Source organism: Struthio camelus, chromosome 2 (assembly GCF_040807025.1).
Source record: "Struthio camelus isolate bStrCam1 chromosome 2, bStrCam1.hap1, whole genome shotgun sequence".
NCBI classification, from domain to species: Eukaryota; Metazoa; Chordata; class Aves; order Struthioniformes; family Struthionidae; genus Struthio; species Struthio camelus.
In genome coordinates, this window is record NC_090943.1 from 173,138,741 (window position 1) to 173,166,392 (window position 27,652).

The following is a 27,652-nucleotide window of genomic DNA, read 5'->3' on the forward strand; positions in this document are numbered from 1 at the left end:
GGGGAGGTTTGGGGGCCCCTGAGGCAGCCCCCAGCTCTTAGCGGGGTCGTGCGCCTCTTGTAGCAAGCCGCGAGCAGCGGCGCTGCGGAGGACGAGGGCAGGTGAGCTGCTGCCGTGGGGCAGCGGGGGCAGCGTGGCAGAGTCTGCCTTGCCCGCGCTGGCCCTCAGCGGTGCTGCACGCGGCCTGTGCGTGCACCTGCGTGCTTGCGTGTGCGCTGCTGCTGCGCACCTCTGCAGCCTGCCCGCCTTGGCGGCTCCCCGGTGCTGGCCCTGCTCTCCGTCCTGGGGAGACGTGGGGAAGCGCCACGGGCAGGAGAGGGCCGTCCCGCGGCCGAGGGACCGTCGCGCGCTTCGTGCTGCCATCAGACCCTGGGAAGGGCTCGCCTGCAAAGCCAAAGCTGCGCCCGGCGCCGCGCAGCCACCAGCGCTGCCTCTGGTTAGTTCTGGGTGCAAGATCTCGAATGCAACAGGCTCTGCGCGGTCGGGCAGGGAGTCTGCAGAGGAGCAAAGGGGGAGCAGGATGAGCTGCTCCATGACGCCTGCCTGCAGCGGGGAGTGTGCCGGGGTGTCTCTCGCCTGCACCGCCGCGGCCGCCTGTCCCTGGCGCCGGTGCAGACTGGGTCTGCGCAGCGGGGTTGTTGCACTGCGTGCAGGTGAGTTAGGGCCTGAGGTCTCGCGGGTGCGGACGGACTTTCCCAAAGGCGAGTAAGCAAGCCAAGGACGCGCGAACGAAGCCTCGGGGCTCTGCAAAAGGCTGTGACGCCGCAAGGGAAGAGGAGACGACTTGGCGGGGAGCCCGCCAGACAGCAGCGTGTGCCTGTCGGCTCTACCCGAGCTGGTGCTGGTCTCCTGAGCCTGGGCAGGCTCCGAGGCCGACCTCGGCGGCCGCCTCGCGGGGCTCCCGCTCTGCCGTCCCATGCTCCGAGCCGGCCGGTGCCGCGGCCCTGCCCTGCGCAGCATCGCTGCGGGCTCTGCACCAGCATCCTGCACCTGCCCTTCGCCGTCCGCAGCCCCGTCGCACCCGTCCGCACGGGGCCCCGCGTGGGCCAAGCACCGTGGCTGTGCGTGGAGATCTGCGAGCAGACCTGCCTGCAAAGAGCAGCTCTCGTATTTCTGCGCTTGCGGGCCCCTGCCTGGACTCGCACATCCCCATTGCAAAGCATGCAAAATCAACGGGGGAAGCTAAAGGCGGCTGTGTAAGGATAAAAAGCTTAAGTGTATCAGTAACGGGATGAATCCCAGCAAAACAGGACCTATTATTAGCTGAGATGGTGAATTTGTTGTTGCTGCGGGAAAGCAGTCATGCTGCATAAATGTCTGCTCTGTGTTTGGAGAGAAGCAGGATGAGGTACTCGTGTAGCAGGAGGGTGATGAAGTGCATTCCAGTCCACTGCTAACAAAAGAGCATTTTAAACAGCCTCTGCATGGGATAAACATTTTAAAATCAGCAGGCCTGGATGACTTGCACCCAAAAGCCCTAGAAACATCGTCCTGTGGAGAGCTGCGCTCTCCGGATGTCCATCTGCCATAAATCGTCAGGACAACATAGGAAAAGGGCAGCAGCGTGTCTCGGTCCCGCTGAGCTGACATCAGCCCCAGGCAGAGCCACGGCAAAGCTCCAGGACAGAGCGACAGCGGAAGGGGAGAGGGGACAGATGGGGGCAGCTTGGACTTATGGAAAGCGCATCCCCGGATGAGCCCGGTCGTGTTTTCTGGAGTCAGGGTTGCAAAGGGCTGATGCCGCGAGCTTGGTGCGGCGCTCGCCTCGGTGCCTCATGGCTTGCTGATTAGACGCGTATCGCTGTGCAGCGGCGGTAAAGCACGTGGTAAAGGAACCGAAACCTGGCCGCCGGCCAGCTCTCCAAAGACAGCCGCCGAACGGGGCTTTCCAGCCGGGCTCCGCATGGAGCGCGCTGGAGCTGGCTCCGTCTGGCGCCCGCCGCCGGCGCGAGGCCCTGCGCCAGCCCGGGGTGCCGCCCGCCCCGCGGCCGGGGTCTCTGCCCCGGGGGGACCCCGGCCGGTGGGGCAGGGTGGCCGCGGGCCTCGCGGCGCTGGCCGAGGGGGAAAGGCCGGGCAGAGGCTCCGCGCCGGGGCGGCCGCGCTGGGAGGCTGCGAGGGGCCGGCGGATGGGCTGCAGTGCGGCGGCGGCACTTCCCGAAAGGGGCCGGGTGCTGGCGTGCCAGCGCGCGGAGCGGGGCGGCCGGGGACCCGTGCCAGGCGGCGGCGTGCTGGGCCGTGCCCCCGGCGCCGGGATCGCAGCCTGCAGCCTCGGTGGGCGCTGGGGCTCGGGGGGGCCCTGCGGCGAGGGGAGCGGGGCCGCGGTTGGGCAGGGCGCCGCGGGCTCCTGCTCCGGGCGGTGGTGCCCGGCGCCGCGTCCTGGCTTTGCGGACAGCGCTGGCCGCTGCCCCCCAAGTCTCGGAGCAAGCGGGAGGGAGGTTTGGGGCAGGCTCTGCCGCAGCCCCTGTGCCCAAGCGGGATCGCGGTCCAGGCCCGGACGGTGGCAGGGTTTGGGCTGGGCTGGGGGGAGGGTGGGGGTGACCCCCGTGTGTGGGGCCCGGACCCCTGCCCAGGCCGGATGAGAGCCTGGGGCCGGCTCTCCCCAAGGACAAGCGTCCCCCCTCCATGGGGCAGAGGGGCTCTCGCTCTCCCCCCACCTCCGTCCCTTGGTCCCTCGCTGCTGCCAGCGTGGGGCAGACCCGCTCTTTGGGCATGACACCATGGTGATGGGCCCCCGGCAACACAGGCGGGCAGGCAAAGATGAGAGCTGCTGGGTGAGGGGTGGAGGGGGCTGTGCTGAGTCAGGGCAGCGGGAGGAGGACGCGGGGGGCTGTGCGTGGCGGGACCGGGTTGGATGGGCTCGGGATGGAGGGGCTGTGCACATGGGGGGCCGTGACAGACTATGTGGGGATGGAGGGAGCTGTGCACATGGGGGGCTGTGCTGGACTGTGTGGGGATGGAGGGGGCCATGCACGTGGAGGGGCCGTGATGGACCGTGCGGGGATGGAGGGGGCCGTGCACGTGGGGGGCTGTATCGAAGCGGGGGGGGATGGAGGGGGCTCTGTCTCTGGATGTGGCTGTGCTGGAGCGGGTGCATGGAGGGGCCGTGTTGACAGGTGGGGCTGTGCCCTCCGGGGGGGCTGTGCTGGACTGTGGGGGGGATGAGGGGGCTGTGTTGATGGAGGGGCTGCACCTATAGATGTAGCTGTGCTGTGGTGGGGGGGGATGGGAGGGCTGTGCACCCGGGGGGGGCTATGTTGGACCGGGGGAGGGAGTTAAGGGGGCCGTACAGGGCGGCCGGGGGGCCTTGCACCCCTGGGGGCTGTGTCGGACCGGGGGGGGGGTTAAGGGGGCCGTGCAGGGGTTCCGGGGGGCTGTGCACCCCTGGGGGCTGTGTCGGGCCGGGGGGGGGTAAGGGGGCCGTGCAGGGGTTCTGGGGGGCCATGCACCCCTGGGGGCTGTGTCGGACCGGGGGGGGGGGTTAAGGGGGCCGTGCAGGTGTTCCGGGGGGCTGTGCACCCCTGGGGGCTGTGTCGGACCGGGGGGGGGGGTTAAGGGGGCCGTGCAGGTGTTCCGGGGGGCCGTGCACCCCTGGGGGCCGTGCCGGACCGGGGGGGGGGGTTAAGGGGGCCGTGCAGGGGTTCCGGGGGGCCGTGCACCCCTGGGGGCCGTGCCGGACCGGGGGGGGTTAAGGGGGCCGTGCAGGGGTTCCGGGGGGCTTGCACCCCTGGGGGCTGTGTCGGACCGGGGGGGGGTTAAGGGGGCCGTGCAGGGGTTCTGGGGGGCCGTGCACCCCTGGGGGCCGTGCCGGACCGGGGGGGGTTAAGGGGGCCGTGCAGGGGTTCCGGGGGGCCTTGCACCCCTGGGGGCTGTGTCGGACCGGGGGGGGGTTAAGGGGGCCGTGCAGGGGTTCCGGGGGGCCGTACACCCCTGGGGGCTGTGTCGGACCGGGGGGGGTGTTAAGGGGGCCGTGCAGGGGTTCCGGGGGGCCGTGCACCCCTGGGGGCTGTGTCGGACCGGGGGGGGTTAAGGGGGCCGTGCAGGGGCTCCGAGGGGCCGTGCACTCCTGGGGGCTGTGTCGGACCGGGGGGGGGTTAAGGGGGCCGTGCAGGGGCTCCGGGGGGCCGTGCACCCCTGGGGGCTGTGTCGGACCGGGGGGGGTTAAGGGGGCCGTGCAGGGGTTCTGGGGGGCCGTGCACCCCTGGGGGCTGTGTCGGACCGGGGGGGGTTAAGGGGGCCGTGCAGGGGCTCCGGGGGGCCGTGCACCCCTGGGGGCCGTGCCGGACCGGGGGGGGCCGTGCAGGGCGGCCGGGGGGCCGGTCCGGGGCAGGTGCGGACCGAGGGGCCGGGCCGGGGGCGGTGCCGGCGCCGGTGCGGCCGGGCCGGGGGCGGCGCGTGCGGCGCTGCCGCAGTCGCGGATCCGTTCCCAGATCGATGGACGGGGCGGCCCGGCCCTGATTGGCTGCGGCTGCCCCATAAGTGCGGGGGGGCCGCGCCGGGCCGAGCCGGCCGGGCCATGGACACGTCCCGCTCCATCCACCACGAGATCGTCTCGCTCAAAGGTACCGGCCCGGCCCGGCCCGGTGTCCCCCGGGTCACCTTGCTGGGGGGCTCCGGGTGCCGGCCCCCGCGCTGGCCGCTCAGCTTCGGGCCTGGCTGCGGGGGGCTGCGGCCGGGTCGCTCGCCTGGGGGGAGCCCCCAGCTCGCCGGGTGCCCGAGCGTGCGGATGCAGGGGCTGGTGCTGGTGCTGCATCCCTGCGGGGCTCCCGGCTGCATCCCGCGCTGGCGTTGGCCTGGGCTGTGCCCGGGTGCTCCCTGCGGAGCCGAGCGCCCTTGGGCTCACAGGGCGCAGGCCGGGGTGGGGAGGAGGCGTGGGGAGCCGGGGGGCGGCGGCGGCGGGGAGCGGGGCTGTGCCGCAAAGCCTGTGCACTGGGGCGTGAGCGATGCCTGCCCGCGGATGCTGCACGGATGCTCGTCACTGGGATGCTGGCCGTGACCCGGATCGCGTGCGCCTCTCCTCTCCGGAGGCGGCTGCGGCGGGCAGGCAGCCACCGCGCAGGCAGTCGCCCTAGTGAGCTGCGGCGTGGAGGTCGGGGCCAGGCCGGACTTATGGGCACGGGGAGGTCAGCTGCGCACTGCAGGCACGCTCCAGCCCGTGCCTGGGCACAGCACAGCCCGCGAGCGGGGGGCTCGCTCGGGGGGGGCCAGCACCCTCGGCGGTGCCGTGCATGAGCTGGAGGGAGGCCGGGCTCTGCCCGCTTCGCGCAGGGCTCGGGCTGCCGCCGGGCTGATTTATCGTGAGAACGGTATGGCCGGAGGACCCCTGCCGGCTCCGTCCTCATTAATAATCCGGCCCCGGCTCGCTGTGGCTTCCAGGCCTTCCTTGGCTCCGTCCGCAGTGCCCTCCGCAAACAGCCTCTCCTTTGTTCCCGGCTCAGCATGGGAAGCCCTTCGTCCCCTGCTAATGCCAGCCGTAGCGGTCCCAGGCACCGGCGCGGAGGTGGGGGGGAGCGGCGGCCCCAGGCCAGGAGCTGTTGGCGGCGGCCCCCCCTGCGGCGCCCGCTGCCCAGGTGCCCGGTCCGAAGCGCTCTGCCCCAGAGCGGGGGGCTCGCGGGGCAGTGCCAGCATCTCCCATGGGCAGGACGTGGGGCAGGCCACAGGCCCGTGGGCTGGGGGGAGCGCGGTGGGGGGTGCGTGCGGCACGTGGCCGGGGCTGCGGGCAGGGAGCGGCGCTTCCCCAGGGCCCTCTGAGCGGCGATGCTGGAGGCTCTCCTTGCACGCGTGCCCTGCAGCCGGGGAAGCCGGTAGCAGAGAGATGTGAGCTCTGGCACCGGTCCCCTGGGTCTGGAGGGTCTCGTGCCACCAGGGCTGGGTGGAGGCGAGGGCTTGCTTTGCAAAGCCTGGCTAGGCTGGGCAATGCCGAGGCCTTTGACCGCGGCGGGCGAGCTCGTAGGAGGAGGACGGCTGGGGACGTGCTCTGTCCTAGGCTGCGTGGGCCAGAGCCCCAGCAAAGAGCCTGCGGGAGCCCGGGGCAGAGCTGCGTCCCGGGGAGCTGAGCCAGCACGCGGCGGAGGGGCTGGAGACGGGGAGGTTGGCGCAGGGCTGCGGGTCTGGGGGAGGCAGTGTGGTCTGGGGGCAGAGCTTCGTGCCTTGGTGCTCTAGGATGGCGTGTGGCTGGAAGAAAGGGGCAGAGCTGCATGCCTGGGGGGCTGAGGAGGGCTTGGGGTCTGCCGGCCTCTGCCTGGGCCGGCGGAGGTTGCACCTGGCGATGCCTCGCGAGCGCGCCGGCCGGTGTGTGAGCCGGGGAGGGGGGAAGCACGGGGTGCGCGGGGGAGGGCGCCGGCGCGGTGCCCGCTGACTCTGGCCGGCGGGCTGCGTGGGAGGGGGAGGCTGGATGCCGGAGCCGGCTCCCCTGTCACATCGCGTCGGATCACTGCGACGGGCGCTGACTCGGCACTTCCCAGCGGGCAGCCCGGCTTGCTGCAGCCACCCGTTCGCGGGGCCGGGAGGGGGCGCGTGGGGCAGGGTCGGGCCTGCCGTCCCGACGGAGAGGCCGTGCGTGGAGCAAGGGCATGGCTTGCCCTGGCCAGTGGAAGCAGCAGGGTGCTCTGGCTGCAGGTCTGCTCTCGTGTCCCCTCGCCTGCCTGGACCATCCCAGTTGGTGATCCAAATGTGAGGACCAGGGACCCTGTGCTGCCAGGTGACACCCTGTGCTGCAAAGGGGCAGGGCCAGGGCTGGCTCTGGGGCAGCGAGCAGAGCGTGGTGGCAGCTGGGTTGGGGAGCCAGTGCTGGAGGAGACGTGGGGCCTCTCTGGAGGACACGGGTGCAGCGCACCTGCACAGAGCAAGGTCGTTGCTGATGCTTGCAGCAGGGTGTGGAGAGCCCTGCACTGACGTACTGGCCTGTCCCCCCGGTTTGTGCTGCGTGCCTCCCAGCAGGCCCCCTCCAGCTCCTAGTGCTGGCCGGGCCAGCCTGGGGCGTCCCTGTCCGGGGCACCGGCCCTGCACAGGTGGGTCCCTCGGGGCCCGGATCAGCGCGGCGCTCTGGCAGCGCCCCGGCCCTGCTCCCAAGGTGCAGGCGCAGGGCGGCGCGCGGGGAGAGCTGCCGCCGAGGGCTGTGTCCCCAGAGGGTTCGCGTGCCGGCAGCGTTGGTTGTCTGACGGCGCGTCCCCGACCCCTCCCTGTCCTGCAGGGAGAAGCCTGTGGCTATCGACCGCCGGCGGCGGCGGGGATCCGGCGTGTCTCGCTCCCGTCGCCCTGCCTGCCCCGTGGGGGGCTCCCGGGGGGAGCGGGGAGTGCTGCAGCCGGGGCTCCCCGCAGCCCCGAAGCGGCGGGTGGGCTGTGGGAGAGCCCTGCGCTGGCGCCCAGCCCGGCTGAGCTCCGGAGCCGAATGCTGGCCAGGCTCCCGCTGCGCCTTTGCTGTTCCCGGAGCTCCCAGACGTGCCGGGCCGACGGCCGCGGTGATGGCCGGGAGCGCCGGGGCGCCGTCCTGTACCCCGCGGGCTGGGGAACCGACAGCCCCGTCCGGTGGGGCTTTCCTCTCCGCTGGCACGGCGCTTCGTGGGCCTTTGCAGGGGGACTGAAGGCCCGCGCCTTACGGCGGCGCTGCGTGCGGGTGTGCGCGCCCCGCGCCGCGCTCGCTGCTCCCTGCACGTCGGCGTCTGATGGGCTGCTCGGCTTCAGAGCCGGTCTCGGTCCTTGCTCTTTGCCTGCTGTTGTGTTGGGTCCGGGACAGCCACCAGCGTGCGCCCAGGCTGAGCCGGGTGCCGACCTCTGCAGGGACAGCGGGGCTCTGCTCCTCCTCCCCTGCTCTCTTCTCTCCCAAATCGGAGTCACGGGGAAGTTGTGCAAGTCCCGCGCTGCGGCCCTCCTCCCCTCGGCAGCGCGGCCGGCAGCACTAACAGCTTTTGTGGTTTCGGGGTCCCGTGGCACTTGCGTGGTGAGCAGCACTTCTGGTCCAGCGGCGCCCCTCCACCGCGAGCGAGGTCGTGCAGGCCCTGGCCCTGCCCGTGCTCAGCCGGGTGGCCCGTGCCTGTGCCCTGGTCTCCTCTTCCACCAGCCCCTTGCCTGGTCCCTGCCACCTGCTCGGTAAATCTCAGCGCACCCCTTGCCGCTCCGCTGCCGGCGATGCAGTCAGCTGGGAATTGGCTCCGGGGGAAGGTGGTGCTTCTGCAGCTCGTGCTGTCCCCAAGGCCGCCCTGTGCCTGCAGCGGTGCTGCGGCAGGTCCCTGTGTGCCAGGCCCTCCATCGGCAGCATGGAGCCCAGTGCCAGGCTGGCCCGGCCTGACCCGGCTTTGTTTAGGAGGGCTGCAGGAGCCCCGGCTGGCAGCGTCCCAGGCGTAGCCTCCCGCTCCTGCTGCGGGGCGGCGGAGCTGCCATCCTTGAGGCACGGCTCCCAGGAAGCCTCAGGTTGCTCCGTTGCGGGACCTCTTGAACCCAGAGGTGCCCCGAAGGCCGGTGCGAGCCTGGTGCTGGCTCTGAGCTAGCGCCGGAGGTGGGAGAACAGGCAAACAGGTCGTGGGCATCCTGGGTGCCCTGCAGCTTGCCGGAGTCCCTCCTTGCTATTCTTGGAGAGCAGAGGTTGGCAGCCGGCACAGGCGCGTGACTCGAGGTGGGAAATGATCCGGGTGCGCCGCGGGCACCGTCCCCGGAGCAGCCTCCCAGGCGCGGCTGTGCTGCGTGCGCCCTCGGGGAGGGAAGGCCTGGGAGCGCGGAGCAGGTGCTGGCCGGCGCGGGCGCGCGAGCCGCGGCGCTTCCTGCGGCCCTCGGCGCCGGCTGCGGGCGGCGCTGGGGCTGAGGCCTGCCTGCAGCCCGTGTTCCCAGCGGCTGCGCACCGATCCGCGGCGGCGTCCGTAGCTGGTGCATCTGGGACGGGGTCCCGGGGTCCCAGGCCCCCCGCGCGGGGTGTTTGGCCCTGCCGCTCCTTCGGCACGTGCGGGCAGCGGGGGCGGCTCTGCGCGGCAGCCGCGTCCTGGGGGACAGCCGGCGCCCCTTGCCTGCGGCAGGAGGCTGAGCCCTGCCGCAGTGCGGGGCTTCCCGCGGCCGCCCCAGGCCCCTTGCGGTGCGGGGGGCGCTGGGCCTGCCCGTGGGACGCCCGGCGTCCGGGACGGCCCGGCGTGGCCTGCGCCCAGGGCACCCCGCTGCCGGGGCAGGGGCCGGAGCAGAGCCGCGGCGGTGCCGGCAGGATGCGGCCCCTGGAGGCGGGCGGGGGGCCGCTGCCCCGAGGTGGGCCGGGCCGGGGGCGGAGGGGGCCGGGGCCGGTGCGGGCGGGCCCGGGCCCGGGTGCGGCCGCGCTGGCAGCAGCCGCCTTTGCCTGTTTCTTCCTCCCTGCCATGGTGACGGCGGCGCCGGGGGGGGCGCGGGGGCCACGTCCCGGGCAGGTGCCGCCCGGCCGCCGCCGCCCCGACGGCGCTACCGGCTGGGGGGGGGGGGGAGGCGCGGTGCGGGGCCGGGGGGCTCCTGCCGCCGCCCCGTGCTTGCAGCCCCCCCGTGTTTGGAGCGGCCCCCCCCGGTGCTTGCAGCCCCCCCGTGTTTGGAGCGGCCCCCCCCGGTGCTTGCAGCGCCCCCCCCCCCCGTGTTTGCAACCCCGCCGGGCCCCCAGCAGCAGCAGCTGGCGCCGAGGCGGTTAAGGCGGCCCGGCCCCCCCCCCCCCCTCCCGCGGCGCCTCCTTGGGCCCGGGGCCAGCGGCGGGCGGGGGGCGCTGGAGCCGTCGGTCCTCGTCGTGCGCGGCCGGTGCCGGTGCCGGCTCCGGTGCCGGCTCGGGGAGGGGGCGGCCCGGAGCCGCGAGCCGCGCCCGGGGCCGTTCCCACGTCCGCTGCCGCGGGCGAACCAGTCGGGTCGGTTCGTGGGCCGGGTGCGTGTCCGTCTCCCCCCCCCCCGTCCCCCGCCGCCGGGGAAGCCGCGATGACGGGGAGCGGGGTGGTGGATGGGTGGGGGGGGGCGGAGGTTGGGGAGCCCCGGGGCGGCGGGGCCGGGGAGGGGCTGCTGAGTCAGGGCTGCCCGCGGAGCGTGTGCCGCCGCCTGCCCCGGCCCCCCCGCGCCCAGCCCGCCGGAGGTGGAGCTGCCGCCAGTCTGCCCCGCCGCCTGCAGCGAGCGCCCGAGCCGGGCCGGGCCGGGCTGGGCTGCGCCGAGCCGCGCCGGGCTGCACCGAGCTGAGCCGGGCCGGGCTGGGCTGGGCTGCGCCGGGCTGCACTGCGCCGAGCCGTGCCGAGCCGCGCCGGGCTGCACTGAGCCGCGCCGGGCTGCACTGAGCCGTGCCGAGTCGCGCTGCGCGCCCCACCATGGTGGCCGGGATGCTGATGCCGCTGGAGCGGCTCCGCGCCATCCTGGAGCTGCTGTTCCGCGAAGGCGTGCTGGTGGCCGAGAAGGACCGGCGGCCGCAGCGCGCCCACCCGCAGCTGCCCGGCGTGCCCAACCTGCAGGTGATCCGCGCCATGGCCTCGCTGCGCTCCCGCGGGCTGGTGCGGGAGACCTTCGCCTGGCGCCACTTCTACTGGTACCTCACCGACGAGGGCATCGCCTACCTGCGGCGCTACCTGCGCCTGCCGCCCGAGATCGTGCCGCTGTCCCTGCAGCGCGTCCGCCGCCCCGCCGCCCCCGCGCCCGCCCGCCGCCCCGCCGCCGGCCCTGCAAAGGTGCATCCCGCCGGCGGCGAGGAGCCCCGCGGCTCCCGGCTGGCCTACCGCAGGAAGGAGGAGGCCGGCGAGCAGCACGTGGAGCCCGCCACCGCGGGGGGAGTGTCCCGGCCAGCCCCGGAGCCCAGTTCGGCCCCAGGTAGCCACCGGCCCCGAGCGGGCGGCGGGAGGGGGCTCCGCGCCCCGGGAGGGCTCCGAGCCCCGGGGCTGGGGCGGGAGGAGGGCCCCGGCCCGCTTGTTCGGTCCTTGCACCCCGGGAGCTCCTGCGGCCCCGCCAGGCCCCGGACCCTCCTTGGCACCGGCCGTGCCCCCGGATCGGGGCGGCCCCAGGCCCCAGTGCCCCCCATCCCCTGGGTGCAGGGGTGCGTCGCGGCCCGTTTGCCCTCGGCTCTGCAGCCGCTGCCCCCCCGGCGCTGACGTGCCGCCGGCCCTGCTGCTGGCCCTGTCCCCTCTGCCCCTCTGCGGGGGCAGCACTCCCCCCGCCCCAGCTGCTCTCCCTTCCTGGCCAAGGTCGGAGGCAGAGGGCACCTGCGGCCCCCGCGCTGCCCGGGAGCTGCCGCAGGGGGGAGCGGGGCAGGGGGCCCGAGGCTGGGGGTGTGCATCTCCCGAGACCCCGGGGTCTGCTGGAGCCCCTGCTGTCCTGCGGGGCAGCTGAGGGATCCCGTCCCGGCTGGTCCCCCGGCCTTGGGCCGGGCCTGGCAGAGGGCACGGTGCCGGGGCCAGGGTGGTCCCAGGCTGGCGCCGGGGGTGCTGCGGGACGGCTCCCCGGGCTCCGGCGGGGCAAGGAGCGGTTTGGCGGCCCCGGCCGCCGGAGGGGCCTGCGCGGCCCGCCGTGGGAGATGCTCGGTGGCCGCGAGCCTCGACGTGGCCGGGCCAGGCTGGGCTCTCCGCGGCCGGCGCGGGTCCACCCGCCCCGGGGGCCGCCGCATCGCGCGGTGGGGCGGGGGAGACGGACGGCAGCAGCTGGGGCGGCTGGGGCCGCTCGTGGGGAGGGGGCCCTGGGCGGCCGGGGGCTGCGGGGGAGGCCCGGCCCCCTCCCGCCTGACACGCGATGCCGACACGCGATCTGCTGCCGGGGGCGCCGCGGCAGCTGGATCCGGTGGGGGCAGCGGGGCATCCGCTCCGCGGGCGGGAGGGGGCAGCTGCGGCCGGCGCCCAGAGGCCGCGCCGACGGCCGGGCCCCACCAGGCCCTCCCTGCGCCGCCTGGCCGGTGACTCAGCCCCGCGGCCACGGCTGCTCCAAGTTTCCAGCAGGAAACGCGCAGAGCTCGCTCGTCTTCCAGGACTGTGAGTCAGCCCGGTCTGTGGGCAGGGGGGGCCGGCAGGCGGGCCTGGCCTCAGGGCCCTGCCGTGCAAGGGGGCGGCGTGGCCGTGCCCCCGCGGGGACCAGGCATCGTGCTCTGCTGCACTGTCGCCGTATGCCCACTCCCCACCACCCCTGGGCCTGCGGAGACACTATGTCCTGCTCTCCGTGTTCCCAGGGGGGTCGGTCCCCCCCAGGGTGCTGTGCTGGACTCTGACCCTGCAGCAGCACTGTGCATCCCTCTGCCCATGCCCCCGGGGGTCGGTCCCCCCCAGGGTGCTGCGCTGGACTCTGACCCCGCAGCAGCACTGTGCATCCCTCTCCCCATGCCCCCGGGGGTCGGTCCCCCCCAGGGTGCTGCGCTGGGCTCTGGCCCCGTTGCCCCGAGGCTGCTCTGGCTGTGTGTGTGGGACTTCAGGACCGGGGCCTGTGGCTTGCAGGGGACCGACTCGTGGGGTCAGCGCTGGAGGGGGCGTCCAGCGCGGCCCATGTGTGTGGCGGGTAGCACTGGGCCGGAGACCCGCCAGGCACGTGCCGCTCTGGGGGCTGGGTGTCCGACGGCGCGGGGGCCGGGGCCGCTGCTGCTCGGGCTCACGGGGCCTCGTGGGATTTTCCGGCCGTGGCGTGGCTGAGCGAGCGCGTTGTTCCCTTCCCACGTGCTCTGCCGGCGAGGGAGCGGCGGGAAGCGGCCGAGCGGGCCTGGCCAAGAGGCCGCGGGGCCCGGGGGCGTGGGAACCTCCGGCCGGGGCAGCGGGCAGCCCAGCCTGGCCCGGCCCGGCCCGGGATGCTGCGCGCTCACCGCATGCTGCAGGGCAGGCGCTGAGCCGCTCGCTGCACGCCTGGCCACAGCCCCGGCGCTGCTCGGGCTTGCTCGGACGGGGCGGGCCGGCCCCGGCGCACGCTGGCAAGGGGGGTGTGCAAGGAGCTGCCCAGGCGAGACGGCATCAGGAGCGCGCCATGGACTGGGAGGACGGCAGGTACTTCATGGAGGACCTCATCCAGCAGGGCCAAGGTAGGGACGGGGCTGCCGCACCCGCCTGCTGCGGGTCTCTGCCCTCCTTCGCCCGGCGGGATGGGGGGGAGGCGGGGGGCAGCCGTGTGCCAAGGACCCGGCTCTGTGCCATGCTCCGGTGTGTCCTGGCCCCGTGCCTAGCCCCGAGCCCAGCCTCGCTCAGCTCCGTGCCCGGCTCCGTGCCTGCCCCCTCTCCGGTGCATCCCGGCCCCTCTCCGGTGCATCCCGGCCTCTCTCCGGTGCATCTCGGCCCCGTGCCCGGCCCTGCTCGGTGCATCCCGGCCCCTCTCCGGTGCGTCTCGGTCCCGTGCCCGGCCCTGCTCGGTGCATCCCGGCCCCTCTCCGGTGCGTCTCAGCCCTGCTCGGTGGGTCCCGGCCCCTCTCCGGTGGGTCCCAGCCCCTCTCTGGTCCCAGGCCCGTGCCCAGCCCCGCTCGGTGCGTCCCGGCCCCGTGCCCCGGTCCCCAGCGCCGCCGGGCCCCGGGGTGCTCCTCCTCGCCGAGCGGTGCCGGGGGAGGCGGCCCTGGCGCCCCCCAGCCCTCCCCGGCCCGCTCCCCCGGGGCCCGCCGGCCCGCCGCTCCGGCCGAGCCGGGAAATCCAGATCCGGGTCCTCCCTGCGCTCGGGGCAGCCGGCGCGGGAAAACCAGGGCTGGATTGCGCCGCGGGCTGGGACGGGGCCGCGCCGTCGGCCCGCGGCCGGGGGGCGCGGGGGGCTGCGGCTGGGGGCGGGCGGGCGGAGCGGGGCCCGGCGGCCCCGGCACACCGGGAGCACGCTGCCGGCACCCCCCGCAGGCCGTGCCCGGGGCCCGGCGGCCAGTTTCCTCTGGGAGGCAGGGCCCGTTTTCCAAGGAATTAGTGCCAAGGTAATTAACTGCCCGACGGGAATTAACCCTCTCCGCCCCGGCGGGTGCGGGCCGCGCGGCGATGCGTGTGGGGGCTGTTCCTGGCCCGCTGCGGCTGGGGGGGGGGGGGGGGGGCAGCGCGGCTGGGGCGGCCCGGGGGGCTTGCCCAGGCGGACGCGGTGGGGGTCCCACGGTTGGGCCGGGCCGCCCCGTCCCGTCGCCGGGGCCCGTCCCGCCCCTGCCCGTGTCATGTTCTAACTCGGGCACCGTGACGGACCCCGGTTATTTATATCGGCGCCCGCCCGCTCCCTCCCTCCCTCCCTCCCCCGCGGCGGTGACCGGCCGGAGCCGCGCTGCGCCCTCGCTCCGCGCTGCCCGCGCCCTGCCCGCCCATGAAGGTCGTGCCGGGTAGGTGAGCGCCGTCGGGCCGCGCCGGGCCGGGCCGTGCCAGGCCGGGCCGGGGGGGCTGGCGCCGCCCGGCCGCGGCGTCCCGGGATATAAAAAGCCGGGCTGTGAGTGATGGGCGCGGGCCGGGGGTGCACGGCCCGGGGGGGCGGCCCGAGGCGGGGGAAGGCGCCGCGGGCAGGTGCTGGCTCCCGGCCTGGGGCCGCCCCCCCGGGGCCTGATCCTGCCGGTGCGGCGGGCCGGGGCGCAGCCGCCGGGCAGAAAGGCGGCTCCGTGCCGCGGGCCGGGAGGGGTTAAGGCGGAGCGGGAGCGGCCCGGGGGGGCGGGCGCTGGCACGTCCCAGCCCCGCCGGCCCGGCCGCCGGCAGCCGAGCCGAGCCGAGCCGAGCCGAGCCCGAGGCAGGTGTCCCCGCGGAGCCGCGCCGTGCCGAGCCGTGCCGGGCCCCCATGGACGACCCCGGCTCGCTGTTCCCGTCGCTGGTAGCGGCGGGGCATGTGGTGTCGCTCGCCCTGGTCTGGTACTGGCGGCGCCGCGCCGGACCGGGCGATGCAGGTGAGTCCGGCCCGGCTCGGCCCGGCTCGGCCCGGGCGCCGCCCGCCCCCCCGGGGCTCTGGCTGCTGCCGGCGGCGGTGCTGGAGCCGCGGTCCCGGCCGCCCCTCGCCCCGCCCCCCCGGAACCGGCCCAGCCCCGGCGGGGGAGGGACCGGCCGCGCCGACGGGGCGGGAGGCACGGCGGCGCGGGGGGCGGCCGGGCGCCTGGACCCCCTCCCCGGCGCGGGCGGGCCGACGGGCCGGGAGCTGGACCCCGTGCCCGGTACGGGCGGCTTCGGGGCAGGCCCCGCCGGTGCTGGGCTGCTCGGCGCCGGGTGGTCCTGGGGAGCCAGCGTGGGGGCGCAGTGCCACCCGTGGAGCCGGCGACCGCTGTCCGAGGGGGGCTGAGCCCTGGCAAAGGGGTGCAAGGGGGTGCGCCAGCCCCCGCCTGCCCCAGGGCCCCGGGCCGCGCAGCGCCCGTGTGGGGTGGCTGGCATCCCCGCAGGATGCAGCCTGTGGGCGCGCTGGGGTGACTCAGCAGGGCACGCAGCTGCCCTCCCGCCTGGCCCCGCGCCAAGGGCTGGTGGTGAGAGCAGGGTCTGCAGAGCAGCGCGCGGGCAGGAGCGCTTCCCAGAACGGGTTGCGTCTCGGCGCTGGGCGGAGGCGCGCGAGGCTGCCCGCAGCCCCCGCGGCGCCCCCAGCCCGTGCCCACCTGCAGCGTGCCCCTGCCCCAGCCTGCGGGCGCCCGCCCGCCGCGTGGGCCGGGGCAGGGCTTGGGGGGCGCTGCCAGGCGCGGGTGCTGGGTGTCCAACGGCCTGGTGGCCGGACAGAAATCTCTCCGCTTGGAAGCGCGGCAGGTGTTTACCTGGGGCGCGAAGGTGCCGAATGCCGCTGGGGACAGGGCTGTGAGGGCAGGAGGGGCGGAGGGTGCTGGGCAGCAGGCCGTGCCGTGCCCGCCTGCCGTGTCCCCAGCCCAGGCGCCAGGCCGCCTGCTGCCCCGCGCTGCAGGGGGGCAGCGGCGTGGGGGCCCTTGGCAGCTTTGGCCCCAGCCCAGCGTCTCTTGGCTGCCAGCAGGGTCCGGAGACTGAAGGGGGTTTGTGACAGTCGAAGGGAGGTGGCGTCTCGCCGGGCAGCCGGACCGTGGCAGCGCACGGCTGGGCAGGGGCTGGAGGCTGGCTCATGGGGCGGGTGTCACCGGTGCGCCGTGGGGCAGGGGAGCGCCGGCGGGGCGGCTTGCCGGGGACTCCGGCGTGGGGGAGAGCGGCTGTTGCTGCACAGCGAGCGGAGACGCCGCTGCAGGCTGCAGCCGGGCTCAGGCCTGCTCAGGGCAGGAGCATCGCAGCGCGGAGCTGACCCGTGGTCTCGGGCAGGGGCGCAGCACAGGGGCGCGCGTCCTTGCTGCAAGGGCGGGCAGGACTTCCCTGCTCCCTCCTCGGCCAGGCTGCGCCTCAGCTGCTGACGCCGGCGGCCTAGACAGGTTATTTTGGTGCATGCCTCGCTGGCGCGGGTTCGTGGAGCCCCCCCGGCCGGCGCTATTGTCTCCTCCACCTGCCGCGCTGGCGGCTGCCGCTCTCAAAACTCGGGGCGCCCCCCTCCCAGGAGCCGTGCCGCCCTGCTCCGGGCAATGCCCGGCTGGTGCTGGCGGCGTGCGCCTGCCGTCGGCGTGCCGTCGCTGCGTCTCGTGCGAGCGGCGGCGGGGAGCGAAGCCGCCCCGCGCGGAGCAGAGGGGCTTCGTGGCGGCCGCGGTGCGGCACGCTGGCGCTGCGGGAGGCGCCGGGAGGCTGCGGCGCGGCCGGGGACTGCAGGAAGGCTCTGCGGTCTGGTGGTCAGGCGTTGATGTGGTCCAGCGCCTGCTCCACACATCCCCTTTCGAGCGCTGCAGCCCAGTTCCTTCTCCGCAAGGGAATTGGCTGGGGGGGGGGCGCTGGGTGCGTGCAGGGGGAGACCCAGCAGCGGGGCAGCGCCCGGTCTCGTGCTTCCTGGAGCCGCGTCCCGCGAGACCCCTCGGGGCTGCGGGGGTCCCCGTGCGGCTGGGACAGCCCCCGGCACGTGCAGCCCCTCGTGCCGGCGCCGCGTCCTCGTCCTCGGAGTCGCTCGCAGACGTGGAGGGCGCAGGCTGTGGTCCCGGCCCCCGGCCCCCCCGCGCCGCTTTCCAGGGCGTTGGCTGTGGTTTCCGTAGATCTGTGCACAGCATTTCGTGCTGTCACGCTGCCGCCCGGTCTGGTGACGGGCACCGGCCCCCGTTGCCATGGCAGCCGCAGCTGCAGGGCCCGCGTACCAGCGCTCAGGAAACCGCCATCCCGTCCCGTCCCGTCCCGTCCCGCCCCACGGTGCCCCACGCCGCGGCGAGGCGCGTGCACGCGGAGAGGCCGCGGCCGCCCCGGGGCTCTGCCGACGCGGGGCGCCCCGGCCCGGCACCGCTGCAGCCGGCCCGGCTGCTGCTGCTGGACGCCAGGGAACGCGCGTGCCGGCGGCGGTGCCGGGCACCTTGACGTGCCGGCGGCGCTGGCGCCTGCCCAGGGCTGCTCAAAGGGCGTCCCCCCCCCCAAGGTCACACCTGCCAGGGCCAGTCATCCCGAGCCGGGCCGTGTCCGCCCCCCGCCGGGCGCATCCTGGACGGGCTGCAGCACCGGCGGGCGCGCGGGGCCCTGCCGGCCGGTGCAGGGCTCCTGGGCTCCCTCCGCAGATGCTGCGCCCGCTCCCGCGGGGCTCGGCGGCCGGCCGGCCGGCACCCGCTGCGGTGGGCCCAGGGTTTGTTTCCGAGCATCTTTCCGGGAATGGGCGGAGGCGGGGGAAGCCGCCTTGGGTCTGGGTGGGGGACAGCTCTGCTCTGCTCTCAGTCGCGGTTTCGGCGTGCTGTCGGGTACTGTTTACCTTGGATACCGCGTCCAGCTCCGCCGCCGCTCGTGTCGGGTCGCTGCCCGTGCCCAGTGGGATGCTGCGCCCGCAGGGCACGGGGCTGGCGGAGGGGGCTCGTCCTCCCCGGCGCGGGGCCGGCCGGCCCGCCGCCGCCTCCCCTCCGCTCCCGAAAGCCGCTTGCCCCAGGGCTCCTGCGGGGCCGGGGCCGGCCGCGGCGATGGCTCTGGCGTCGCGGAGGGGTTTCCGGGTCGTGGGACAGGCTCAGAAGGGAGATCCCGCGGGATGCGGCGCCGCGAGGGTGCTGGGGGAACGCGCTGGTTTTGGTGCTGGGGGAACGCGCTGGTTTTGGTGCTGGGGGAACGCGCTGTTTTTGGTGGCAGAGGAACGCGCTGTTTTTGGTGCTGGGGGAACGCGCTGTTTTTGGTGGCAGAGGAACACGCTGTTTTTGGTGGCAGGCTGCTGGCTGTTTGTTTGGGCCCCGCTCTTGTTTCCAAGGCTGCTCGTGGCCTCAAATAGCGCGGTGGCGGTGGGTGGAGAAGGCCACCGGGGAGGCTTGGGAACCCCCCTCCCTGCCGGGCCCCCTCTGCACTCAGCTTTTCCACAGCGTTGGTGCTGCGGCGGTGGCCGCGCCGGAGCCGGGGGCCGGCGGGGGGGTCGGGCGCTGCCGCTGGCTCCGCTCTCGCCAAGTGACTCACCAGCTCCGCAGGAAGCGGTGCGGCCCCCGGCCCCGGCTGGCAGCTGCGGGGGCTGCCGGGACGGCCCGCGCCCGGGCTCGCGCCCCGCTGCTCGGAGCAGCTCTAGGGCGCCCGCTCGGCTCGCCGGGGCGGAGGGGGCTTCCCCGGCGGGGCCGGGCCCTTGGGCCGCCGGGGACGGAGTTGGGCAAGAGCGAAAGCAGCAGCAGCGCAAACACGGAGGAGGAAACGTGTCCTGTGATTCCAGATGACGTTTCCTGCGCGGGGCTAATCGCCCCGGCCCTGCCGTCGGCGCTGCCCAGCCGCCCCCCCACCTCCTCCTTATCTCTGCGGCACAGGCGGCCGGGGCAGCGCGGCGGACGGCACCCCGCGCCCTGCCTGGCCCCCCGCCCGCAGCCTGCCCCGCTCCGCAAGTCGGGCTTGCACCACAGCTCGGGTTGAGACACGAGCCAGCGCCGCTGCCCCTCCTGCCCCAGCCTGGCCCGGGCGCTCGCTGCTCTTTGCACAGAGCCCGCTGCGGGGCAGAGAGGAGCCCCCGAAGCGCGCTGCCCCCCTCGAGGGCGCTGGCCACCGGCAGGAAGAGCCGGGCCTGGCCGAGCTCCTGGGCTGTCTGAGTCACCCCGTCCCGTAACTCCCCTCCCGATGCGGGAGAGCTGCGAGCGGAGCGGCCGGAGCAGCGCGGCGGCGGCGGGCGAGCAGGGCCCTGCCGGCACAGCACCATGCTGTCCAAGCTCTGCTGCTGCGCGCCAGGAGGCAGGTGCCCTGCGGCGCGGGCTGCCGGCCTGCCGGAGCCACCGTGGCCGGAGCGGGGGATGCTCCCGCGGCGGGTCCCGCCGCCGGTCGCCCGGAGGTTTGCTCCTGCAGCAGCCCCGCGCGGGCCAGGGGGGGCTGCGGGCCGGGCGCCCCGCGCGGCCCCAGCTTTGGGCAGCTGCCGGCCGCGGCGAGCGGGCGCCGGCGCGGGGGGGCTCGGGTGATGCTGGCCCCGCTCGCAGGCCTGGCAGCTCTCTGATGAGGTAGCCGGCCGCATCCCACGCCGAGGGAGCCCTGCGACGGCTTCCTCTAGGGGCTGGGGGCTGCGTGCGCGGCCTCGCCGTGGTCCTGCGGGGCGCAAGGTGATGGGCGAGGGGGTCGCTGGAGGTGCCCGCGGCCGTGGGAGCCTGGGCTGGCTCCCGGGGAGCGCGGGGGACATGCTCCCCCCGGTGATGGGGGGCAGAAGGGGCTCCCCGCCTGCCCGGCTGTGCCGGGAGGGGTTCGGGTGCGGGTGTGCGAGAGGTCGGGGTGCCCCGTGGCGGTGCCCGTTGCTCTCGCTGCAGGGAGCGGGGGTGCTTCTGGGGCCTGCGCGAGGCTGCGGAAGGTGAGAGCAGCTGCGCTTGGCTCCCGGGCAGGGGTGCTGGGCCCAGCCCTGCAGGGGGGCCGGAAGGAGGCGGCTGATGCCCCTGCTTTCTGCAGGGAGAAAGCCCCCGGCGGCGGGGGGCAGAAGGTGTGCTGGCTGCACGGGGGGTCTGGGTGCAGGGGATAGCGGAGTCAGTGGGGAGATGGGCACCAGGGGTGCAGGGTGCATGGGGGACAGAGTACAGGGTGCATGGGGGATGGAGCACAGGGTGCCCGGCGAAGGGTGCAGGGTGCATGGGGTGCAGGGTGCATGTGGCACAGGGTGCCTGGAGAAGGGTGCATGGGGGAAGGGGTGCATGGGGGATGGGGTGCAGGGTGCATGAGGGATGGGGTGCATGGGGGATGGGGTGCAGGGTGCCCGGAAGAAGGGGTGCCAGGGTGCATGGGGGATGGAGCACAGGGTGCATGGGGGACGGGTCTCAGTGTCCCCAGGGGAAGGGCGCGGGGTGCATGGGCGCAGGTTGCTCTGCTCACGAGAAGGGGCTCCGGGTGCCCGAGGAAGGGGCGCCCCGGCCCCGCGGCTGGCGGCGGCCGCCCGGGAGGCGCGGTGGGGCGGGGCGGGGCGGCTCCGCCCCGTCCCCGTCCCCGTCCCCGTCCCGGTCCCATCCGGTCCCGTGCCGTGCCGTGCCGTCCCGTCGCAGCCCCACCGCGGTCCCGGCCCGGCGGCGGGCATGGCGCTGCGCGGCTCCGACTGGCTCCGCGGCGGCTCCGAGCCCGAGAGGAAGCGGTACCTGAGCGCCCAGCTCTGCTGCGCCGGTGCGTGCGGCCGGGGGGCCGGGCTGCCGGGGGGCCGGTGGTCCTGGCTGCCGGGGGTCCGGGCTGTCGGGGGTCCGTGCTGCCGAGCTGTCGAGGGGTTAGGCTGCCGGGGGTCCGGGCTGCCGGGGGTCCGTGCTGCCGAGCTGTCGAGGGGTTAGGCTGCCGGGGGTCTGGGCTGCCGGGGGGCCGTGCTGCCGAGCTGTCGAGGGGTTAGGCTGCCGGGGGTCCGGGCTGCCGGGGGGCCGTGCTGCCGAGCTGTCGAGGGGTTAGGCTGCCGGGGGTCCGGGCTGTCGGGGGGCCGGGAAGCGCGCTGTCGGGGGGCTGTTCCGTGCCGGGTCGGCAGGTGCTGGCCGGGCCGTGCAGTGCCCGGGGCAGCGCTGCCCGGGGGTCCGGGCCGTGCCGTGCCGTGCCGTGCCGTGCTGGGGGACGCGCTGGGCAGTGGGCTCGGCGTGGCCGTGTGGGCCCCCCACCGAGGGGGGGTCCCGGTGCCCCGGGGTGCTGTGCCGGGGCTCGCTGCCGTCGGGGTGCGCACACGGCGCTGCCGGCCCGGGCAGCAAAGCGTTAAGGGGGCGGGGCCTGCCCGCGCGAGCTCCGCCCCCACCGGGCCGGGCCGGGCCGGATCGGCGGGCTGGGCCCGGCTGGGCCCGGCTGGGCGGGGGTGGGTGGGCGTGCATGCGTGTGCATGTTGGCTTACATGTGTGTGTGTGCATGCACATGCCTGTTTGTATGTAGGCCCCTGCGCGTCTGTCGGCGTGTGTGCGTGTGCCACGCTGTCTGTGCATGGCTCCGTGCGTGCACATCCGTGCACGCCAATACGCATGGGTGTGCAAGCCTGTGCGCATATATGCACGCACATATGTGTGTGTGTGTGTGCATGTGTGTGCACACGCGTGTGGCTTTCCCCTGTGCCTTGCACAGTGAGGGACAGATGCTGCGTGGTGCCTCCCTGGGCTGTAGTGACCCCCCCCAGCAGCAGACCCCCCGATCCCCCTGACTGTAGAGACCCCGGCCCTCCCCACCTCTGCCCCATTGGGGCCAGCCCCCAGCGAACAGCTCTCCTGGAGCAGCAGCCTGCCCTGCCCAGTGCCAGTGACTGGGCCGGTGGTCCCTGCACACCGTGCCAGGACTGCCCTGTCCATGCACGTCTCCGCAGGTCCAGCCCCGTGGGTGCCACTGCAGGGCCCACGGCCACGAGGCTGACCCAGCCTGGTGCACCGAGACCCCAGTGCTGGGCACGCACAGCCCTCGGCATCACTGCCGCAGGGGCCTTGGTGCACCCCTGGGAAAGACAGCGGCTTTCCAGGCTGGAGAGAAGCTCCTTGCGAGTCCGGCTCTGAGTTCCCTCCCGCTTCCCTCCTCTCCTTCCCTCCGCACACCCACGCTGCTCCCGGGAGACCGACCGGGCGGCTCCTTGCGGCCCCCTGCCTCGGGCGGCCGGCGGGGCGTCGGGAAGCGCCCCGCGGCTGTTTCGCTGCGCTCTCGCTGCCTCTGCACGTCCGACCGGTCTCCCCCGTCAGGGAGCGGCGCGTCAGGGCGGCCGGGCGCCAGGCTCGCTGCTCGCGCCCCGCGGCCTTGGCGCAGCAGGGCCGGGGCCGGCAGCTGCCTCTGGTCGGGGGGCGAGACCCCGCTCGCCTCTGCCAGGCGCCCAGCCCCGGCCGGGCCCGCTCGCTCCGGATGCGGCGGGGCACGGCCCTTCCGGCTGGTTTCCAAAATGCGCCGCGTGTGCGCGGGAAGCAGCAGGGCTTGGGGTGGCAAAGAGATGCGCGGGCGCCGCCGGTGCGGCGTTCGCTCCGCTAGGCTGGCCCCGCGCCGGCCCCTGCCGCCTCCGTCCGTGCTCCCGCAGGCCCCTTGCTGCCCTACCTGCTGCCGCAGCGCCTCCGCCAAGGGTCGTGCCGACGCCGCAGGTCCCGGCGGGCCGGGAGGGCTTGGCATGCGGGAGCAGGGCGCAGGTGGTCCTGCTCCTGGGGACACGGAGAGCAGCGGCCCCGGCCGCGGCGGCTCTGCTGGTGCAGGGAGGTCCCCGCGAGGGGCCGGGCCGCCCCGCCGGGCGCTGACGCCGGGGCACCTCGTCGCCGAAGGGCCAGGTGGAGGGCAGCTCCCCGGCCGGCGCGGCCGGGCCGGCGGTTCCCCCCGTGGGAGCCCTCCCTGCCCCAAGGGCTCCGCCAGGGCTTCTGCCTCTTCACATCTTCAAAGCGCCACCTCTGCCTGCCGCGTCGGTGCTCCCACGCGCGGCCGCCGAGCCCTGGGGTGCCCGCGGGCGCCAGGCGGCTCCTTCCTTTGGCGACAGCATGGGGAAGAGGTGCCACCCCTGTGCCAGCCTGGTGGCATCCCCCAGCGCTGGCGGGTGCCCAGCGTGGCTATGGGGCGACCAGGGGCCGAGGGGGCAGTGGGGTCGCTCTGGCCTGACCCATGAGCCTCTGGAGCCGTGGCCAGGTTGGGCACAGCGGGTGCACAGTGCGGTGCATAGGCGGGTGCAAAGCCAGGTGCGCAGTGGGGTGCACAGTGCGGTGCGTAGCGGGGTGCACAGCGGGGTGCACAGCGAGGTGCACAGCGAGGTGCACGGAGGGGTGCACTGCCGCGTGGGCTGGGGACATGCAGGATGGCAGGGTGGTGGCGGCTCTGCTGGCCGGGCGTGGGCCGTGGGTCCATCCTTGTGCCTTGCCGCGGGGGAAGAGCGTGGCTGCGGCGGGCGTACCGGAGCTGGGGTGCCCGGGCAGCGCGGGTGCACCGTTGCAGGCAGCGCCGTCGCGTGCGGTGTCGGGCTCCCGGCGTCGCGCGCTGGAGGTGGCCAGGGCGGGCTGTGCGCCGTGGCCGCCGCAGCGCCTGGCCGGGCCCGGGGTGCAGGGACCCGGCAGGGAGAGCTGCCGTCGCACCGCGCACACCATCTGGCAGCGCCCTGCAGGCCCCGCCGTCCCGCCGGAGCCCGGGCTGGCGTGCCTTGCCCCGAGGGTGGAGGCAGAGGCAGCTCGCCGTCCGGCGGCGCGTTGCTGCGCGCGGTCTGTGCCCCAGCCCCACGGTGCCGGCGCCCCAGGCGGAGGCGAGGTGCACCTGGAGGAGCGTGAGGAAGCGAAACTGCGCGTCAGCTCAGCAAGCGGTGCCGCTGGGCACCTGTGCTGGGCCTGGCCACGCAGCTGCCGGCGTGCTGGTGGGGACGGAGCAGGGCGAAGGCTCCCCCGTGGCAGTGCCCTGCACCCAGCACGATGGCTGCAGCCCCTCCTGACTCTTGGCTCCTGCCCCGCATGGCCCCACGCAGAGGTGCAATGGCCCCTCGTCCCCCCCCGCCCTGCATGGTCCCCCCCGGAGGTGCAATGGCCCCTTGTCCCACCCCTGCCCCGCATGGTCCCCCCTGGAGGTACAATGGCCCCTCGTCCCCCCCCCCACCCCGCATGGCCCCCACGCGGAGGTGCAATGGCCCCTCGTCCCCCCCGAGAGGTGCAATGGCCCCTTGTCCCACCCCGCCCCACATGGCCCCACCCAGAGGTGCAATGGCCCCTCGTCCCCCCCTGCCCCACATGGCCCCACACGGAGGTGCAATGGCCCCTCGTCCCCCCCCACCCCACATGGCCCCCACGCGGAGGTGCAATGGCCCCTCATCCCCCCCTCACCCTGCATGGTCCCCCCCGGAGGTGCAATGGCCCCTCGTCCCCCCCCAGAGGTGCAATGGCCCCTTGTCCCACCCCGCCCTGCATGGCCCCCACGCGGAGGTGCAATGGCCCCTCGTCCCCCCCCGCCCTGCATGGCCCCCATGCAGAGGTGCAATGGCCCCTCGTCCCCCCCGCCCTGCATGGCCCCACCCAGAGGTGCAATGGCTTCTCATCCCCACCCCTGCCCCGCATGGCCCCCCCTGGAGGTGCAATGGCCCCTCGTCCCCCCCCAGAGGTGCAATGGCCCCTTGTCCCATCCCACCCCACATGGCCCCACCCAGAGATGCAATGGCCCCTCGTCCCCCCCCGCCCCGCATGGTCCCCCCCGGAGGTGCAATGGCCCCTCGTCCCCCCCTCACTCTGCATGGCCCCACCCAGAGGTGCAATGGCCCCTTGTCCCACCCCGCCCTGCATGGCCCCCACGCGGAGGTGCAATGGCTTCTCATCCCCCCCCCGCCCCGCATGACCCCCACGCGGAGGTGCAATGGCCCCTCGTCCCCCCCTGCCCCGCATGGCCCCACCCAGAGGTGCAATGGCCCCTCGTCCCCCCCCTGCCCCACATGGCCCCACGCGGAGGTGCAATGGCCCCTCGTCCCCCCCCACCCCACATGGCCCCCACGCAGAGGTGCAATGGCCCCTCGTCCCCCCCGCCCCGCATGGTCCCCCCCGGAGGTGCAATGGCCCCTCGTCCCCCCCCAGAGGTGCAATGGCCCCTTGTCCCACCCCGCCCCGCATGGCCCCCACGCGGAAGTGCAATAGCTTCTCATCCCCCCCCCGCCCCGCATGGCCCCCACGTGGAGGTGCAATGGCCCCTCGTCCCCCCCCCCGCCCTGCATGGCCCCCATGCGGAGGTGCAATGGCCCCTCGTCCCCCCCTGCCCCGCATGGCCCCCCCTGGAGGTGCAATGGCCCCTCGTCCCCCCCTGCCCTGCATGGCCCCACCCAGAGGTGCAATGGCTTCTCATCCCCACCCCTGCCCCGCATGGCCCCCCCCGGAGGTGCAATGGCCCCTCGTCCCCCCCTGCCCCGGCAGCCCCGCTGGCTGCGGGTGGATGTGAGCTGTAGCTCAGGTATGTCCCTGCCCTCTGACGCGCGCTGGCGTCAGCCGGGCTCCCACAGCTGTAGCTCATCGCTCCAGATGTGTTGGCGGCAGAAAAAATGTGTGTTTGGAGCCCGCTGCCGCGCGCATTCCTGCTCGGCAGGCCCTGGCCCCGGCCCAGCGGGGCGCCGGGGCGGGAGAGCGGCCCCGCTTGCGGCTGGCGAGGATCCTACCCGGCGGTGGCAGCGTCGCTGCGCCGGCCCTGCCCCTGCCCCAGGGTCCCCGGGCTGCTGGGCGCCGGCCCCGGTGCGCGGGCTGCAGCGCTCCTGCGGGCTGCCGCTGCCTGCCGGAGCGGCTGTCCTGCCCAGAAAGCAAACACGGCGGAGGGTCCGCTGCGTCAGCAGCTTCCCCGTCTGCCGCCGCAAGGGCCTCCCTCTGCCCTTGGCTCTCCCCGCGCCGCCGGGCGCTCCCGGCCGCTGCTCCCGGCGGAGGCGGCGCCCCGGGCAGCGTGCCGGGCAGGGCGCCTGCGCCGGAGCCGTGAGTCACGGCGGGGCCGCGCGCACCCCTTGCACCCGGGCAAGGGTCGGGCTGTGCCCCGCGGCCGGCCGGCCGCTCCGCGCCTGCGACCCGGGCGCTGGCCGGGCCCCGCCGGCGGCGCTCGGTCTGCGCTGCCCTCGCCTGGCTCTGCCCCTGCCCGGCGCCCCGGCTGCACCCGCCCCTGTGCAAAGCGTGCCCCGGCCGGGGGTGCATCCGGCGCGGGCTGGGGGCACCCCTGGGTTGCCGGCTCCCCGGCGGGCCGGTGCAGCCGGGCCAGGTCGTGCACGCTCCCAAACGGGACGCGGCACCGGCAGCCCCTCGCCGCCCGGGGTGCCGGGGTGCCCGGCGGCCCCGCGGCGAGGGCGGGAGATGCCGGGCTCCCGCGGGAGCATCGCCCGAGCCCCCGCCGGGTGGGGGGCAGCGGCTGCGCGCGCGCCCTGTGCCGGCCCCGTGCCAGGCGCCGGGACGGGAGCGCCTGGAATGCGTAGCCGGCAGCGCTGGCTCCGGGCCCCGCGCGCGGCGCTGTCTGGGCCGAGGAGCTGCGCGCCCGGCCCCCGCGGCCCGCTTCGGGCACGCCAACGCTTCCCACGCCCGCTCGGCGACGCGGGGCTGAGACCCCGGGCGCGGGGGTCCTGCCGCCCCTGGGTCGGGGTCCCGAGCCCCCCGGGTGCGGGGACCGGGGGTGTAAGGCTCCCAGGTGTGGGGACTGGGGGCCCTGAGCCCCCCGGGTGCGGGGACCATCGGTCCTGCAGCCCCTGGGCATGAGGACCAGGGGTCCTGAGACCCCAGGGCTTGGGGATTGGGGTCCTGCAGCCCTGGGCATGGAGACCAGGGGTCTTGAGACCCCAGGGCTTGGGGCCTGGGGTCCTGCAGCCCTGGGCATGGGGACCGGGACTCTTGAGACCCCAGGGCTTGGGGCCTGGGGTCCTGCAGCCCTAGGCATGGGACTGGGGGTCCTGAGGATGCTGGGCATGGGGACTTGATTTCCTGAGTCTCCTGGGCTTGCAAATTTGGGGGTCCAAATGCCACAGTGTGGGGACTGAAGGTCCTGAAGCTCTGAGGTTTGAGGACCAGGGTCCCAAGACCCCTGGGCATGGGGACAGGGGGCCCAGAGGCTCTTGGACTTGCAAACCAGAGTGTCCTGAGGATGCTGGCCTTGCAGACTGGGGGCCCCTGGGCATGGGGACTGGGGGCCCAGAGGCTCCTAGCTTTGGGGACCAGGGTCCCAAGACCCCTGGGGACAGGGACTGGGGGGCCGGTGGCTCTTGGACTTCCTAACTAGAGGGGTGCTGAGGACCCTGGGCTTGGAGACGGGGGTCCCCAGGCTCACGGCCATGAGGCCTGGGGGGTCCTGAGGACCCTTGGCATGGGGACCAGGGCTCTGGACCCTCCTGGGCTTGCAGACCTGGGGGTCCCGCGGCCCCTGGATGTGGGGCCAGGGGTGCCAGCGCCCCGGAGTGTTGCACGTGGCGCCGGCCCCGGGGCCCCGAGGCCGCTGCGCAGGGAGGAAACGGTTAAGGGAGGCGATGGGCTCGGCGCACCAGGTTTCCTGTGGGTAGGAGCCGATGCCGATGCCCGGCCGCAGCGGCAGCGCAGCGGGGAGGGAGGGCTGGAGGGAGGGAGGGGAGCCCCAGTCTCCTCCCTGCGGCCGGGCCCCACCTCGGGCGCCCGCCTGGCTCCGCGCCTCGGGAAGGGAAGGCAAGGGAAGGGAAGGAGGGGTTTGCAGAGGGGCCAGGCCTGGCACCCGCACCGCACCCCCGGGCAGAGCGGGAGGCGAGCCGAGCGCCGTCGGTGCTCAGCGCGGCCGCGCAGCGGGAGCCGCGTCCCCCCCGAGCCGTGGCGGGATTCCCAGCCGGCAGCCAGCATGTCGCGGCAGCGCCTCTGGAGCCGGGAGGAGGAGGGTCTCTCTGCGGGGCAGAGGACCAGCTCGGAGGACAACCTCTACCTGGCTGTGCTCAGGGCGTCCGAGGGCAAGAAAGGTAGTGGAGCGTGCGGGGCGGATCAGGGCACGCC

The 27,652-nt window shown here is 75.2% G+C and overlaps 1 protein-coding gene across 26 annotated transcripts in view; it reads left to right on the forward strand.

The window, feature by feature from the left end:
* The window catches only part of PLEC (plectin), an 84,281-nt gene that overhangs the window by 17,831 nt on the left and 38,798 nt on the right, over positions 1-27,652 (forward strand). For 4 of the 26 annotated variants that reach the window (XM_068933653.1, XM_068933655.1, XM_068933654.1 and 1 more), the window contains exon 1: positions 10,239-10,770. The exons of 9 other annotated variants lie outside the window; for them this stretch is intronic. In XM_068933653.1, the coding sequence (XP_068789754.1) occupies positions 10,278-10,770 (493 nt within the window). In that variant the 5' untranslated portion in view covers positions 10,239-10,277. Of the gene's footprint in view, positions 1-4,443; positions 4,560-10,238; positions 10,771-14,163; positions 14,195-14,567; positions 14,744-20,272; positions 20,421-27,328; positions 27,619-27,652 lie in introns of those variants that run through there. 13 more of the 26 variants (XM_068933648.1, XM_068933651.1, XM_068933650.1 and 10 more) reach the window with 5 other exon arrangements.